The 13,808-nt window shown below is 41.9% G+C and overlaps 1 protein-coding gene across 1 annotated transcript in view; it reads left to right on the forward strand.

Moving 5' to 3' along the window:
- The window catches only part of nphp3 (nephrocystin 3), a 65,484-nt gene that overhangs the window by 12,085 nt on the left and 39,591 nt on the right, over positions 1 to 13,808 (forward strand). Inside the window, exons 5-9 of the mRNA XM_062957376.1 lie at positions 5,290 to 5,334; positions 7,208 to 7,341; positions 9,105 to 9,265; positions 12,283 to 12,430; positions 13,588 to 13,662. Coding sequence (XP_062813446.1) covers positions 5,290 to 5,334; positions 7,208 to 7,341; positions 9,105 to 9,265; positions 12,283 to 12,430; positions 13,588 to 13,662 — 563 coding nt within the window. The remainder of the gene's footprint in view (positions 1 to 5,289; positions 5,335 to 7,207; positions 7,342 to 9,104; positions 9,266 to 12,282; positions 12,431 to 13,587; positions 13,663 to 13,808) is intronic.

The following is a 13,808-nucleotide window of genomic DNA, read 5'->3' on the forward strand; positions in this document are numbered from 1 at the left end:
GGCAAAAATTGCCTGGCCCTTGTGTTTTACGGGCATTTTTGAGTTCTGTAATCTAATAAACTCTGTTACTTTGAATCTTGTGGCGTTCTGTCCTTGACAGATTGCCCGACGCCCATAAAAGGTTTATTGCAGCAATAAACCCGTCAGGAAGACGATGGATGAGTTAAGGGTCAAATTAGACCAATTGCAAACGGCTTTTACCGTTAGCCAAACCGCTCATGCCGTGAAAGGACATGTTTTGACTCCTGAACGCTTTGACGGAACCAGGTGCAAGTTGCCAACCTTTTTGGCACAAGTGGAGCTTTATTTTTCTCAGCTCAGTGCTCATGCTTTTCCTACAGACACTAGCAAAGTGGCTTTTATTTTGAGTTTGTTGACCGGTCCCGCAGGACAATGGGCCACTAATTTAATTTTGGGAAATGACCCAGTCAAGGACAATTTGAATAATTTCAAAAAGTTGTTAACTGATACTTTTGGGGATCCTCTCCGCACGGAGAACGCTGGGTGGGCTCTGTATCGGTTGAAACAGGGAAAGGGGACTGTTTTGGATTACTTAAATAAGTTTAACCTGTATCGCCACCAGCTGGATTGGGGGGAAAATGCATTCATGCTTTTATTTACTGCCGGGTTAAGTGATATGCTCCAGGATGAATTAGCACGCTTGGAGCCGGCTGAAAGCTGGGACGCCTTAGTAGCTAAGGTGCTGCGTTTAGACGCAAGGTTCGAGGCTCGTAAACATTCAAAAGCAATGTGTGCGCCACCCATGCATGTAACCAGGGCACCTGTGGTGATGGGGGAAGAGCCCATGGAGCTTGGGGTCTTTAAAAAGCTGTCTACAGAGGAAAAGAGCCGTAGGAGGCAGCTGGGCTTGTGTTTGTACTGTGGGAATGCTGGGCATTTTGCCAAAAGTTGTAATGTGAAACCTTCCCAGCTTTCGGGAAAAGGCCAGCCCTAGTGCGACGTGAGTCCAACGCACTAGGGCTCCTCAAGCAGTCAACTGAGGGGAGGAAGCATGTTTTCGTACCCATTACATTATCTGTTGGGGGAAGGGAACTTGTTTCTACTTTGGCACTGCTGGACTCAGGAGCCACGGTCTCTTATGTAGATATTGAGTTTGCTAAGAAGCATGGCATTCCTAAGGTGCGCAAGGCATGCGACGTGTGGGTGGAAGGAGCAGATGGGAGACTGCTGGAGACTGGGGTGGTTAACCAGGAAACCTCGGCAGTAACGTGGGAGGTGCAGGGAGTAACGGGAACGTTTGTGTGGGATATTACGAGCTTGCCTAGATATGATGTGATCCTGGGGATGGATTGGCTAGCTGTAGTAAACCCACAAGTAGATTGGGCAACACGTAAAGTGATTTTAAAGAGGCAGGATTGTTGCACTCTAAATGTTACTCATTCTGATATGGAGGGAGTGCCTGCTGAGTATGGGGAGTTCTCTGATGTATTTTGTAAAAAAGAAGCGGACAAATTACCACCGCACAGGCCATATGATTGCGCCATCAAGTTGGCAGAAGGTGCGAAACTGCCAGCAGGGAGGCTGTATGCCTTGACTGTACCGGAAAGGCAAGCTTTGCGGGAGTTTCTAGATGAAAATTTAGCCAAGGGGTTTATTCGCCCATCTAGTTCTCCAACTGCGGCACCAGTATTCTTTGTAGCCAAAAAGACTGGGGAACTTAGGCTGGTCTGCGACTATCGGATCCTAAACAAATACACCATTCGGGATAGGTACCCGCTCCCTTTAATCTCGGAACTGTTATCAAGGGTGCAAGGGGCTAAGGTCTTTACCAAGCTTGACCTGCGGGGGGCCTATAACTTAATCCGTATACGGGAAGGGGATGAATGGAAGACGGCATTTAACACGTGTTTCGGATGCCACGAGTTCCGAGTCATGCCTTTTGGGCTTTGTAATGCTCCTGCGGTCTTCCAGAGGTTCATGAACGATGTGTTCAGGGACCTAATTGACCAATTTTTAGTGATTTATTTGGATGATATCTTGATTTTTTCTAAGGACGAGAAAGAACATCGTCAACATGTCAAGCAGGTTCTGCACCGACTGCGGGCTAATGGGCTTTTCGCCAAGGCTTCCAAGTGCGTCTTTCATGTGCCTGAAGTGGAGTTCCTAGGTCATGTAGTGTCAGGTAGGGAACTTAAAATGGACCCACATAAGGTTGACGCCGTCAACTCATGGCAGGAGCTGAAGACTAAGAAAGATGTACAAAGGTTCTTAGGTTTCGCTAATTACTACCGGGAGTTTATTCCGAATTTTGCAAAGCTCACGGTACCTTTGACGCAGCTTCTGCGCAAGAAACAGCCATTTATGTGGGGGCGGGAAGCTCACGAGGCATTTCTACAACTTAAGTCTAGTTTTCAATCGGACAACATACTAACCCATCCTGATGTTGACAAACCGTTCGTGGTAGAAGCGGACGCTTCTAGCTACGCGTTGGGGGCTGTATTGTCTCAGAAGGATTCCTCAGGGACCTTGCGTCCCTGTGGATTTTACTCGCGGCAACTAACACCCTTCGAGCAGAACTATACCATATGGGAGAAGGAGTTGTTGGCGATTAAGGTGGCGTTTGAGGTGTGGCGGCACTGGCTTGAAGGGGCACGGCACCAGATCGTGGTCAGGTCTGATCATAAGAACTTAGAGCACTTGCAAACAGCAAAGAAGTTAAACCAGCGTCAAATTCGCTGGGCTTTGTTTTTCTCCAGGTTTAACTTCAAGGTGCAGTTCGTGGAGGGGAAGGCAAACTTGCGGGCCGATGCTTTATCCCGCAAGCCAGAATTTAAGACCAATGAGCAGGTAGTATGTCAGACCATCTTGCCTACTGCCTCGCTGTGTGTTGTAGATAATGAGCTCGGGTTACATGACCAGATCCTTGAGGCTCAGAAAGATGATGTGTGGACTCAGGAGCAACTGATGTTGCTCTCAGCAGGTAACCGTACCATACTGCCGCATCTCCAAGATCAAGACGGGGTATTGGTGCGTAGGGGTCAGGTTTACGTACCAGTGGGGGCCCTCAGGTTGGAGGTGATTAGAGCCCACCATGACGAACCCATGGCTGGGCACTTTGGCAGGTTCAAGACCGTACAGCTTATCACCAGGAGCTACTGGTGGCCAAAAATGCGGCAAGACATTCTGCGCTTTTGTGACAGCTGCGCCGTTTGCCAGCAAAGTAAGACGCCTGTTGGGCGCCCTAGAGGGTTGTTGTCGTCTTTACCTGTTCCGGAGAGGCCATGGCAAATCATTTCCATGGATTTCATTTCAGATTTGCCTAAGTCTGGGGGTTATACTTGTATTTGGGTGGTGGTGGATTTATTTAGTAAACTGGCTCATTTTATTCCTTGTTCAACCATTCCGGCGGCCCCTACGTTGGCCTTACTATTTACAAAGCACATCTATCGCTTGCACGGAGCACCCGAGGTGATTATTTCCGATAGGGCTCCGCAATTTGTGTCACGCTTTTGGAAACACTTCCATGAGTGCTTGGGGACTAAGTTAAACGTGTCGTCCGCCTTCCATCCGCAAACGGATGGACAGTCGGAACGGGTTAATGGGCTCTTAGAGCAGTATTTGCGTTGTTTTTGTTTAGATCAACCCACGGCTTGGGTGAAGTGGTTACCGGTGGCGGAATTTGCTTACAACAATGCGGTGCACACGTCTAGTCAGCATACGCCGTTTGAGCTTACTTATGGCTTTCACCCACGGGGAGGTGTGGCGCCGTCGACCAATGTGGTCTCTTCGGACCCTGTGTACCGCTCTACGGAAATGGCTGCATTGCATGATGTTGCCCGTCGCTTACTGTTGGAAGCTAAGGCAACGCAGAAGACTCAGGCTGACCGCCACAGGCAGGCAGGGGAGGAGTTGGAAGAAGGGGATTTGGTGTGGTTATCTTCCAAACATATTAAACAGGCTGGGGGAAAGTTTGCGCCTCGGTATTTGGGTCCCTTTCCTATCGTTAAAAAGATTTCTTCTGTTGCGTTTCGTTTGCGTTTACCGTCTAGTTTAAAGGTCCATCCAGTCTTTCATCGTTCGCTGTTGAAACTTGATACCTCTAGTCGTCGTGGTGCTATAGCGGAGGGTATCACTGCCACTTCTCCGCCATCGGGGGAGGAGGCCTTTGTGAGAGGGGATAGTGTTATGATTGAGCCTCGTGGCTCTGTTTCTGACAGGCGTGGGCGTAAGACTCCTCGAGAGTCGGATACTCTCGAGGAGCGAGAGAGAAAAAGACTGCGAGACATATTTGCAGCACCCTCTGACGAAGAGTCTTTCGAAGGGTTCACGGAGAGAATGGAGGAAGGGCTGGTTAGCTCAGAGGAGGATGAGATGGATTGGACTCGGGTAAGGGAGGAATTGGGGGCCACTGGCCATGATGGGGCAGAAGATGAATGGGGACCTTCAGGATTAGACCCATGGCTTAGCTGGAGGGATGGGACGGGATCCACAGCTGGAGATGCTGTTGGGCGTAGTCAGAGGTGTTCCAGCTCTGACGAGGAAAGTGATGAGGAAACGCCCGGGTTAAGGAGGGCAGCTGACAGTGATGAAGATTTGTAACTGGCATAAAATGGGGCTTGGGAGCAATTGCAAATTGCGTCGGGCAAGGTAATCTGGGCAAACGCTTGGGATTCGTGTGTGTGTGTGGGACGCTTCCCTGAAGACTTGTGTACTTTCCTGTGCTGAGACGTAAGTTGATTGGAATCCAGGGTCAGACGGCGGGAGGGATTGTGTGGGCATTTGTTTGTGCAAACCTGTGCTTACTCTTATTAGCTTGACCTTCCGTCGTCTTCTTGACGGACGCCATCTCCTGCTTTGAGAACTCGGACTGAACTGACCACGGCTTGTCTTCCCCCCCTTCTTGGACTTGGAAAAACTACAAACGTCTGCTTCTGGCTTTGATCTACGGAACGGAACTGGTCTACTCTACTGCTAAAATCCCTGGCTGATTTGTTCGTGTTGGAATCCTGTCTGCTGTGTGTGTGGGAGCGACGCAAGTTACTCTAAACTCAGTGTTGGCAGCAGAGAGGAATCTGCTGCCAATTAGTTGCATTCTTTGTATCTTTTGTTCCTTGCCTTTCGTTTTGTTTATACCCAGGCTGAAGAAAGCAGTTTGTTTTTACCCGGATTAAACTCCGGTTTAATCCGGTTTATCTTTTGAACATTTACTTTTGTCCCTTTTTTGCTCCTAAAGGCAAAAATTGCCTGGCCCTTGTGTTTTACGGGCATTTTTGAGTTCTGTAATCTAATAAACTCTGTTACTTTGAATCTTGTGGCGTTCTGTCCTTGACAGTTCCATTGATGTGGAAGGGCCATTTGCAAATGTCAACAGGGGTAAGAACTTCATTCTTTCTCTGAAACAAAAATTATATACAAACACACACATATACGAAGGTTGAATGAAAAGTAATGCCTCAATCTTCGTAACTCCTCAACAGATGGCAGTACTGCTATGCGGCAGGTACTGGCTTGTTCAGTAGATTCTCCTCTACAGTTCCATTTGGTGGGAAGCCTTAGCATTGAACGGTTGTGTTGTTAAAGTGCGAAGTATGGAACCCTTCAAAGACTTAATGCGACTTAAACAACATGCAGTCATTGAATTCTTGACAGCAGAAGGTGTCACCCCAAAGGAGATTCTCAGAGAATGCAAGCTGTTTATGGTGATTGTGCTGATGTGAGTACTGTGCATCATTGGGCGAGTAAGTTTAAAGATGTTGAGGTGGGAACATCTGACTTGCATGACAAAGAGTTGGATGTCCTGTGACAGCAACCACCGAGTTTCACAAACAAAAGGTTGACAGATTGATTCAGGACGATTGTTGTATCACTCAAAGAGAAATTTCAAGCATAATCGGCATTTCACAAGAACATTATTGCTTTGCTTGACTATCTGAAGATCTGTGCACGATGCGTACTGTGCGACGCTGGTTGTGGAAACAGAGTGTTGACTTCTTCCGTGACAGCTTCAGAAAACTTGTTCATCATTGGCAGAAATGTATCCAAATGTCTGGTCATTATGTGGAAAAGTGAATAGTGGTAGTTAAAGAGCACATTCTAAGGATTATTTCTGCATTTGATTTATTAAAATGTTCCCATCCAAACCGAAGTAACGAAGGTGGAGGCATTACTTTTAATTCAACCCTCATATATTGATACATAGACACTCAGAGTATTACCACTGTACCCACCACACTAATATGTGTGTTTTACTTATCCAGATGTGACGAATATGTCCTCTCTAGGTATTTTCTAGGTCCTCCAGAGAGTACTGTGCTATGTTTCAGCTGGAGGTTAGCATAGTGTCACCAAGGCATTCATTCCAATAGAGTTTCCTATTATCTACGGTTTCCTGTTTTCGTTGTAAGTCGAGGAACAAATCTCCTGCGGATAAGGTTGTTGTACTTTACATTTTGTATTTTAAAGAGATTTCCATCAGGCTTCATAGCTACTGGAGATGGATGTTGGGAGCTGCAGTTTGACAACTTTGGTTGGCTGCAAGTTTGAACTGTGATAGTCCACTTGTTATAAAAACTTCGTGTGTTGAGTTTTAAAAGAGACTTTCTCTTTGCTTTACTTTAACCATGGCATTGTACATAATGTTTTCATTGCCTTCTCTGATGGATGCATCTTCTTATTGGCAATTTGATTTATAACAGAATAATTTTTTAAAGTTGTAAATGTATAAATATTGATAACTCTCTAAGAAGGTGAGAAGGAAACCAGGAAAAATATTAGTTGGAAGGAACAGTCTGAGCTCAGCATGGCAGCTGTTGTTCTGTTAGTAAATAAAGATCATCAATAGTAAACATACATGCAGAAATATTAAACATTTTGGCCATTATTGAACAGTTATATTAATAGTCTTGAATTGTAATCAGCTTTGAAGTCTCCCACTGAAATAAAGGGGACCACCTTTTAGATAAACATGCTGAGAACTGGGTTGACCTAGAATTTCAACTACTTTGCATATTTTACATCAATGCATGTTATTACTTCCAATCAAACAAGTAATTTTTGCTGCTAATTTTGGAAGCATTCCTATGCATTTCATAGCTATCTTATTATATGAACCCTTTGCTATTTTTTTTTAAATCAAAGGCACATTGTAAGTATTACTTATAGTTTCAGGAGTTCAAGATAGTTATCTTATTCTTAACATGCCAAGTAAAATATTTTTTTTCACTCCTTTTTTCTTTTTCTTTTTTAGATGATTGGGATACAGCTGTTGCCAGTTTGTTGCAGGTAACGCCATTGTTTTCCCACTCTTTGTGGAGTAACACAGTAAGGATATATCTCATCAACACAGAGGAAACTCATCCAGAAGTGGACATTTTCATACAGGTATGAAAAGCAAAATATAATATAGTGATTTTGCAGTTTCTTGTTGTCCAGCATAGAGCTGGCTAAACACTTCTGGAAGTTATAGGCCCAAAAAGTAATATTTAAAGCTCTACAGTGATATGTGATATCACTCTAGAGTGATATCATATCTATGATATGATAATTGTCCGAATTTTACAAAATTCAGGAGGGGAACCCTATCTCAATAGTAAGACATTTTGTTTGTTATGTGGCAGATCTTAAGTTCATTTCTTGGCATTAAAAAAACCTTTCGCTTAGCAAAATTCCTCCAATTCAACTCTGATATGGTTTTGAGTGCTGAGGCACTGAAAAAGAGATTACATTGGGCAAGTGTTTGATGAGTGAATTCTATTGGCTTCGACTCGGTCCGGATTAAGGTTTATGTACAAGGTTTTGCGGACGAATGGTTCAAGGATTTTATACTGTATGGTTTTAAATGTATTTATTGTATTTTGTTAAATTATTCAATTGTTTTAATTGCTTATGTTTTATCTTCTTGTATTGTATATTGGCATTGAATTTTTGACAGATTGTGAGCCGCCCTGAGTGCCTTCTGGTGAGAAGGGCGGGATAGAAATGAGGGAAATTAAATAAATAAATAAATAAATGGCTTGTAAGTGAATATGATAAAACTAATATAACGAATACTTTCCCTCACAAGCCATTATCAAATTCAGAACTTGAAAAAAATATTTTGCATGACAGTTCCCCATGCTAGCTGGTGAATTTCTGGCTTTGTAGTCCAGAAAAGCAATGTTTCCATGATCAGATCATGCTTATAGTTAACAGGAGATCATATAACTGGGTTGGGGTTGATGTCTAATGTATTACAGGCTTTATACTAAGAACAGCACAAGCTTAGACCTAAATTCAGTTGTTGATCCCTGCCAAATAGATATGTTACATCATAGAAAACTTGGTAAATTAATGCTGTTGTAAATTTCATTGATTCATAGGTGTACTGCAGTAGGAGCTAACAGTTAACATTAGGCCTTTACTCATGCTTAGTGCATATTATGGCTTGTATTGTGCACTTACACCTGGAGTAGACCCATTGAACGCAATGCACATCGTCCGCTGAGGTCCCTTTCACACTGCCCCTATATCCCAGGATCTAATCCCAGATTATCTGCTTATTCCACATTATCTGTCAGTGGAGACTCATATACTCCAGTTTAAAGCAGATAATCTAGGATCAGATCCTGGGATATAGGGCAATGTAGAATGGGCCTGAGTGTGATCTTAAGTGGGATTATTGTTGGATTTAGACTGTGCTTTATTATATTAATCCGGCAACAAGGATAACACATGGCCAAAAATGGAAATGAATAGAATTACCAACAACGGAATAATGGATATTAAAAGTGATAATGAAATCGGATTTATTAACACAGGCAATTACCCAAGATTTACAGAAAAGAAAAACAACAGATTGGTCAGTAATGATTCAGTTTATGAAACAGGAAAAAATGAATTGGTTAGAAGAATCCACGTATTGAAGTAAAACCAGCTCCTCAAAATGAGACGTGAAGAGAGGATAACACTAAAGCAAAATTAGAAATAAGATAGCAAGAAAAACCTACAGACAAGATTGGAAGTTAAACACATGTTTTCTTCACTTTTGAAATATACACAATTCAATGTTTTTTCTTTCTTTTTCTTTTTTCCCTATTTCTCTTGTGTATAGAACTTCTTGTTTGTCTCCCCAAAACAAACCATGGCTTTTTTTCTTACTTTTTCAGAAATATTCGCCAAAACTTCGGAAATATTGTGAGACAATGGAATACTTCTTCCAAGTTGTCCATTTTGCAGTGGAAACGGACAGTCCTTTCCAAGCCGTTAGGAAATGGGAAATTGAGAAGAGTTCTTTAGCCATTTTATTTCTACATCTCAGTTTGCCTAGGTGAGTCTACAGTTTTGAAAAGGGATAGGAAATCTACATTCTAGAAAAGGGATTTTTGTGTGTGTCAGGAGCGACTTGAGAAACTGCAAGATGCTTCTGGTGTGAGAGAATTGGCCATCTGCAAGGACATTGCCCAGGGGCACCCGGATGTTTGATGTTTTACCATCCTTGTGGGAAGCTTCTCTCATGCCCCCATATGGGGAGCTGGAGGTGGCAGAGGGAGCTCACCTGCTCTCTCCTGATTTGAACCACTGTCAGCACAAGTGTTTAACCCATTGCACCATTGAGGGCTCCAGAAAAAGGAGAGGACATAAAAATACGAAATTGTTTTTGGAGAAAACAGTATCTTCAATCATTTTGTTTTAAATGTACTGAACTTTTCTTCATACTTCAGGCTTCCTAACAAATACTAATTAAAACTACCCTTTTGCCCTAAATGACATTGTTCATTCCAGACAGCATGGACTTAATTGAATCAGTGGGAAGTTTTTTTAAGCACTCACTTACGCAGCTTATATTGGTTCATTGTAATTGCGACTATCAATAGGATTTAATTCATTTTGGTTACCTAACATTTATCTAAACATAAAGCTGCCTGTTAAAAGAAAACCTTGACTGTTTCTAGATGCCATGGCCTGTAGACATTTCCAAATATGATTGAGATCAAATGAAGGGAGCAGATGGGCCATGAAGGTATCTAAATCAGATAAGGACACTGTGTGAGCAGCCTGGCTGGCAAGAGGGCAAAAAATGGCCCTGTCCCCTTTGCATGATTGTAATTCTGTGTTTGATATTCAAATATAGAGTATGGAATGTTATTTTAAAGAGTAATTATGGTTGCAAACTTCCCCACTCCATAGTTCATTATCATTGCAGTAGTAGCTGTTTGTATTACCTTTTTGTGAAGTGCAGTTGGAATGGTTACTTTTCCAGCTGTCCCTCCAGATTTTGAATTTTGTGGATTTGATTATTCATGGATTTGATTAAAACATTGTCTCTAGGAAACTCTAGGCCCTCCAGTATGATTATGATCAACTTCCTTTAACATTTATTTATTTATTTATTTAAATGTTATTTTTCTCTCTTAAAATAATAATAATAATAATAATAATAATAACAACAACAACAACAACAACAACAACAAATCTTTATTTATATCCCGCTTTTCTCTCTCACGGGACTCAAAGTGGCTTACAACATATTAAAAAAAGAACCCCAAAGCAGCAATTTAGATCTCTAAATATGCAGAGAAAACACCTCTAAGAATCTCTAGGTCCTTCATTGTAATTAGATGGCTACCATCCAGCCGAAGTTGACCATAGAATCATACCGGAAGACCTAGAAATGATTAAGACAGGTGTACTCTTAAATAATAAAAAATATTTGTGGTTTTGCACTTTCACTGAAGTCGTCTGGCTCTAATCCCAGAGAATATGGAGATCTGACTGTAATTACTTTTTTATAATTGTGGGGCAAAACATGCTATCCTCCTGTTACAGCAAAGCATGAAGCAGTAGCGTGAAGCAACTCTTGAAGCATATGATATTTTTCCTCTATCATTTAGGGAGGTTATACCCCATGATTATAAAAATAATAAGTTGTATTGCAAAAGGAGTGAATTGTTTCTCATTTAGTTATAATTTTATGTAATATGGTTATGCTTGTGGTGCTGGGAAGAAGAATTATTTACAAAAAACAGCCATTCAATAGCATAGCTCAGGGTCTAAACTATTAGGAATTGACTGGATTAGACCTGTTAGGATCACAACCCATCGGGGTATAGATTATGACCTGTTAGGATCACAACCTAATGGGATAGCAGAGTTTATTTGGTAATGGATGATCGCTGGGCACGTCAATATTTGGTTTCTATTTGATGCTTTCTGCAGGCAAAGATGCAAGCAGACTTCTTTTAAAGATAACGAGTTTGTTTACTGATAACTTCATGTATTTAAAGATATAGGCACATTTCTTCTCAGGTTAAACTTCAAAACATTCAGAGAGTTTGTATCTTAAACTTATAAACTTCAACAGTCTCTTCATAAACTATTGCTTTATACATCTCTTATTCATAAGAGTTGACCTCCTGAGAAAACACAAGCCTCAACAGTTCTAGCTCCTAACACTGCCTCTGCTCTCAAGCTGACTCAAGGCTCAACACTGACTTCAGTTGACTCAAGCCCCAACTGACTTTTCTAACTGTCATCCTTTAAAAACTGAACATTTTAAACCCGCACTGAGTCAGTCACAAGACCTGCAGCCCCTCCCACTACTTTAGGTATATAGAGATAAGGAAACTACAAAACACTAATAGGACACATACTTCAGGATATAAACTGACACAATATAAAACAGACAAACATCAAATAGAGGAGGCTTGAGAAGGTTGCTTCCTCCAACATAAAGTGATGGCCCAGATTTTTCATCGATTTTTCCGCTATCCCTTTTGCTCTACCAAAAATGCAACTCTTAGTGTGGTGGAAGGGGCAGAGGTGAAAGGCATAACTAGTTACTATCTTTTTATGTATATATAAGAGTTACCTTCCATCTAGGTGTATCTACACTGTAGAATTAATGCAGTTTGAAACCACTTTAACTGCTACGGTTCGGTACTGCAAAATTATGGGAGCTTTAGTTTGGCGAGGCGCCAGCACTCTTTGTCAGAAAAAGCTAAAGACCTTGCAAAACTACAACTCTTAGGATTCCATAGCACTGAGCCATGGCAGTCAAAGTGGTATCAAATTGCACCAATTCGGCAGTGTAGATGTGACTTCAGCCTCTGTTTTTGCAGACGTCATGTTCAATACAGCTATGTAGATAGGATGGGTTAGATGTTTAAGCATTTCTTTGGCTCAATACTTCATTTGGTCTTGGTTTTTGAAAACACATCATTTGAAATGGCTTGACCTTTTGCAGTGGAGTTGTTAACAGAAAAAGGCACCCTTGGGGGCTGATGTTCATTGGACTTTTTACTGTAGCAAAAGAGTATCGTTCAAGCATGCTGGTTTCCGTTGCAGCTGTCTCATGGATGAGTGTGAAGAAGCCTTTTTGAAGAACCCCGAAGGGAAACCTCGGCTTATTTACCGCCGGCTGGAAGAAGGCCAAGTCAGTTCAGATGCCGTAGAGCAGTTAGTTGAGCAGGTTCAAATTGTGAACAAAGCCAAGGTAAGGAGGAGTTATGCATTCTTGGTATATTTACTGCGGCTGCTTTTCTTCTTGTTTATTGTACAGCATTTGTTACAACCAGTGTTAACAGAATCTCCACATTGTCCTCCCTTTCCCCTAAATACTAAGGGTACACTGGAGTATCAAAGAAGCTAATGGAATTGCACACACTAATAAGAGCTGACTCTAGCATGCTGGCTAGGAAGTTCGTAGGGAACTGCCATTTTCTATAAGGAATACAATGTTATTACACCATAATATAAATGGGACTTGATGTTGTGACTCAGCTGGCACCTCAGAGTGACTTTGATGAGGATGATGGGATTCAGGTTCAAAGTCAAGTTCAAAATGTTCCTGTTGTAGAAGATGAGGTTCTATTTCCCAAGGCAAGGAATGAGGTTGTTGATACTGAGACTAGCCAGGTGCAAATTGACTGGGAAAAGGAGGACACTTCTCAGTCTGATAATGAGGCTCAGCCAACTAACAAGCTGGCTGACCTTGACAAGACAGACGAAACAGATTTCTTAGATCGAGCTGACTGTTTGGAATTCAGGGTTCGGAGGAGTGCGAGATTAGTAAATAAGAGGGAGGTCAGAGGCCAAAGAAATGCTTTCATGCTGTGCAAAGGGTATTAAAGTAGCATGTTTGGAGACAAACCTTTGTCAAAGCAACTTTCGTTTAACCAAGAAGCAAGCTCTCGGTTTTCCTGGATTATTTTGCAGTCTATGGATTCGTGCAGCCTATGTGTTCATGTTTGTGGGACTTTGCCATGCTTTAATGGGACTTTGTCATTCCATGTGGTTCCCTGGATTATGCTGTAAGGATTTATTTTGTAACAATCTTTTGGAACCTTACTTTTGCTTTTAAAGAACTCTTTTATCTTTTATTTTCTAATACACTAAAAAGACTTCAACTTGTGTGGAGTTTGGTGTATATAGCAAGGTGAAGCTAGCCTGAGGTGCGACACTTGAGTATCCACAGATTTTGGTATCCAGTTTAGCTTTGGAACTAAAGTGTAGTGGATATCAAGACCCCCACTGTATATGCTTTCTGACTAGGATATAGCTCTTGTACAAGGCCTTGTAAAAAAAACTCCTTTTCAGTCTTGGCAACATTGGAAGACCTAGTAATTTCTGTCTCATTTTCCCTTCCTCCAGATTATCAACCATACAGGAGGATTAGAGGAAGGAGCCTATGAAGTCTATAATTATGTTGAAAAAACCATAAAACAGGTATTTTTCTCACCCCTGCTTCAAGTATCATGTGTATGATGGAAAAACAGCATGTTGCTACTGTTAGGTATAAATGTATTATGTATCTATTAATGTAACTCATAAGGGAGACGCAGTGGTGCAGCAGCTGAACTGCTGACCTGAAG

Source organism: Anolis carolinensis, chromosome 6 (assembly GCF_035594765.1).
Source record: "Anolis carolinensis isolate JA03-04 chromosome 6, rAnoCar3.1.pri, whole genome shotgun sequence".
Lineage (NCBI taxonomy): Eukaryota > Metazoa > Chordata > Lepidosauria > Squamata > Dactyloidae > Anolis > Anolis carolinensis.